This window comes from Colobus angolensis, unplaced genomic scaffold, assembly GCF_000951035.1.
Source record: "Colobus angolensis palliatus isolate OR3802 unplaced genomic scaffold, Cang.pa_1.0 Scaffold25, whole genome shotgun sequence".
NCBI classification, from domain to species: domain Eukaryota; kingdom Metazoa; phylum Chordata; class Mammalia; order Primates; family Cercopithecidae; genus Colobus; species Colobus angolensis.
This window is the reverse complement of record NW_012115710.1, coordinates 3,907,237-3,910,831: the sequence shown is the minus strand read 5'-3', so window position 1 is coordinate 3,910,831 and position 3,595 is coordinate 3,907,237. Positions and strand designations below refer to the sequence as shown.

The following is a 3,595-nucleotide window of genomic DNA, read 5'->3' as shown; positions in this document are numbered from 1 at the left end:
TGTTAGCCAGGATGGTCTCGATCTCCTGACCTCGTGATCCACCCGTCTCGGCCTCCCAAAGTGCTGGGATTACAGGCTTGAGCCACCGCGTCCGGCCATCTTTTCATATTATTTAGTTAGCCTGTGGATTTCGTTTTTTAAGAATTGCTTTTCTTATCCTTTGCCAATTTTCCTACTAAGTTACTTTTCTTATTTATTTGAAGGAGCTCTTTATATATGATGGACAACAATCCTTTGTCTGTAATAAGCACTGTGAAATAAATAGAGGTTTGAAGACAGATGGGAACCTGAGCCCAGAGATCTTCCAGAGTGGGCAGGAGCTGGCTCTTACCTGACTCCGGTCCTCTGGATCCACAAAGATATTTTCAGCTGTCACATTTCCATGAACATACTCATTCTCATGGAGGAACTCCAGGGCATCCAGCTGGGGGAAGAAGCAAGCCAGTGTCTGCACAAGCAGTATGACTAACACAGCCTCTGGTGCAGACTGGGGCAGGGAGCCCCACTATTAAGGCCTGGGGTCATCCGGCACTGTGACTGGGGGTTAAACCTGACTAAATCCGGGGCAGCATGAGGAGCCCGCTGTGATAGCACACTGAGCATGCCTCTAATCAGGCTGTCAGGGAGCTCACCAGTTGAGCTAATGCGTGGCTTCCTGTATTTCTCTCTTAGCTGATGGCAAACTCAGGAGAGGGAGAAGGGGTTAATGTCTGTCTACAAAAATGACTCAGCACCTGTGAATATCAAAAGAGCTCTTTTCACCTGTCTTAGAGAGCAGAAATCAATCTTGTTAAGTAATTTATATCTTGATCTCCAGCTCCAGCTGTCCCACTGAGCTCCAGACTCTTTTTTTGGTGTGTGTATATATACATATTTTTGAGACAGTCTCACTCCTGTTGCCCAGGCTGTAGTGCAGTGGTGCAATCACTGCTCACTGTAGCCTTGATTTCCCAAGCTCAGGTGATCCTCCTACCTGAGCCTCACAAGTAACTGGGACTACAGGTGCGCACCACCACACCCGGCTAATTTTTTCTAGTTTTATTAGAGAGGGCATTTTGCCATGTTGCCCAGGCTGGTCTTGAACTCCTGAGCTCAACTGATCCACCTGCCTCGTCCTCCCAAAGTGCTGGGATTACCAGTGTGAGCCGCTGCACCAGGCCAACTCTTCAACTGTGTCTGCTGCCTGAGTATCAGCTACATTCTGATCATATCCCCAACCCTCTTTGACCCCAGGGCCAAAGTTCTGCTCGTTCTCCTTCTATAGACTCTCCATTCCCAGTGCCTGGGACCCTCCCCAACCTTGTCCTCTCCAAATGGACCCTCAGATTCTTCTCCCCATTCCAGTCCCTCCACATACGGCCCCTGAGGGCCTTTCTGTACCCAGAGCTGACCCTGCCCTCCCCTAATCCCAGCACTCTTGTGGCTCTCCAGTGCCCTCAAGACAGATCCCAGCCCCTCAGCCTGCTATGCGAGGCCCTGTGTGATGTGGTCACTGCTGACCTGTCCACACCAACTCCATCTCTCCCCACTGCAGGGCCATAGTGCAGATACTGAATATAAAGACCTTAGGAGTCAGCATGTGGCTCCCTTGGTACGTCCATCCCTCCAGCAATGCAAACTGGGCCTTCTTATTCTCCATCACAGCAGGGGCCGCTTCTACTCAGAGCACTCGTCATAGTTTGCCCAACTGTTTGATTTACTACTGGTCCCTCCCACTAGACTGTGAGCTCCAAGACACAGAAACCATGTTTGTGCTGCTCCCTGCTCTGCACCCAGCCCTGGGGACAGCATCTGGCACCCAGCAAGTGCCTGATGAATATTTAATGAGGATGAATGAATGAATTAATGAACAAATGCCATATGCTCTCTATTCCACATAAGCCTTGCTCCAGCTGTATCCTTGGCTGGACCATCCTCTCATCTATCCTCTGCCTCTTCCACCCAGCACCTCACTATTTCCACTCATCCTGAGAGTCTTGGCTTAGAAACACCCTCCACCAGGAAGCCTAATCTAAGCCTTCAGTTTGAGGCTGGGGCTCCTTCCTCCAAAGCTCATGGCCCCCAAGGGCCCTCCACAGGACTGACCCCCCAACAACTGGCTCTAACCACCTGCCATGTCAGTCAGTGAGCCAACCCCTAGTGTGCGGCAGAGGGAGGTGGGGGCCGGATGTGTCAATGACTAAAGAGCCTGCTAAACTAGGATCTGATGCGCCCTCCCCGACGCAGCAGCTCAGCAACTTCTGGGTACGCACCAGCCGGCAGGCCACCTGCAGCACAGACCTCTCTGACAGCACATGCTCTGGGCTGACATCCAGGGCCGACTGAAGGCTCCTCCCCAGGCTGGGTAACACCAAGAATCTGGAAGACACAAGCACCCCAGGAGGTGGGTGATGAACAGGGGAGAGAGGAGAACCAGCTGCCAAGGATGGACTGTGGCAGGGGCTGCAAGGTCCTGGTCCCAGGTGAGATGAAAGGTTCTGACTGGCTGGGCAGCAAACTGGGTCAAAACTACGAGAAGGCAGGAAGCAAAGAACTGGCCCACGGCTTCAGGGTCCCAGCCATGCCTGGACTCACGACAGGAAGAGGAGGAAAGGGGCCAGTGAGGCAAGCAGTGAGTAGAGCAGTTCACCTGTATTTGTCCTGGTGAACACCGAAACCCATGCAGGTAGGGACGGCCAGTCGCGGGGTGGAGTACAGCTTCTTCCACTTGCTGACTGCGGAAAGTAGGGGCTTGAGGTTAGAACACACCCAGTCCCAAGCCCATGGCAATAAGAGCCAGCTCTCAGAGCAGAAGCACAGAGTGCCCAGACTGCCTCTGAGTCTCTTTGTCGGAGATGACAACATTGTGGGTGGGTGACAGTGGGAAGGGGCTGGTGACGGGGCAGGCATGGGTGACCTATCAATGTCTGTGATCCAGGTCTGTAGGTGATGGGGTGAACATGGTGGTTCTGGAGGAAGCATATACAAATCTGGAGTGCAGGGATGGGATGACGGGGTTACTTCCGAATTCACACATAGAGCTAACAAGACCAACACGTGTCTAACCTAGCCATGACGTCACCAGATTGTGTCTCCGCCTGTCTTCCAGATGTCAGTGGGGTGGAACAGAACCAATGGCAGCTGATGCTAGTTTAACAGCTGGCTGCCTAGGGAAGTCAGTCCTGATGGGTAGCATTTGCTAATTTCTTTTTTCTTTTTTTTTTTGAGACAAAGTTTCACTCTGTTGCCCTGGCTGGAGTGCATGGCGCAATCTTGGCTCACTGCAACCTCTGCCTCCTGGTTTTAAGCGATTCTTCTGCCTCAGCCTCCCGAGTACTTGGGATTGCAGGCGTCTGCCACTAGACCTGGCTAATTTTATTTTTTATTTTTGAGATGCAGTATTGCTCTGTCGCCAGGCTGGAGTGCTGCGGTGTGATCTCGGCTCACAGCAACCTCCACCTCCCGGGTTTAAGCGATTCTCCTGCCTCAGCCTCTCAAGTAGCTGGGATCACAAGCACACGCCACCACGCCCAACTAATTTTTGTATTTTCAGTAGAGACGGGGTTTCACCATGTTAGCCAGGATGGTCTCGATCTCCTGACCTCATGATCTGCCC

The 3,595-nt window shown here is 52.2% G+C and overlaps 1 protein-coding gene across 3 annotated transcripts in view; it reads right to left on the bottom strand.

Annotated features, from left to right (window-relative positions):
- VRK3 (vaccinia related kinase 3) overlaps positions 1 to 3,595 on the bottom strand; it is a 50,015-nt gene that overhangs the window by 16,013 nt on the left and 30,407 nt on the right. For all 3 annotated transcript variants that reach the window (XM_011946323.1, XM_011946324.1, XM_011946322.1), the window contains 3 exons: positions 2,630 to 2,714; positions 2,253 to 2,358; positions 332 to 424 (listed from right to left, as the gene is read on the bottom strand). In XM_011946323.1, the coding sequence (XP_011801713.1) occupies positions 332 to 424; positions 2,253 to 2,358; positions 2,630 to 2,714 (284 nt within the window). The remainder of the gene's footprint in view (positions 1 to 331; positions 425 to 2,252; positions 2,359 to 2,629; positions 2,715 to 3,595) is intronic.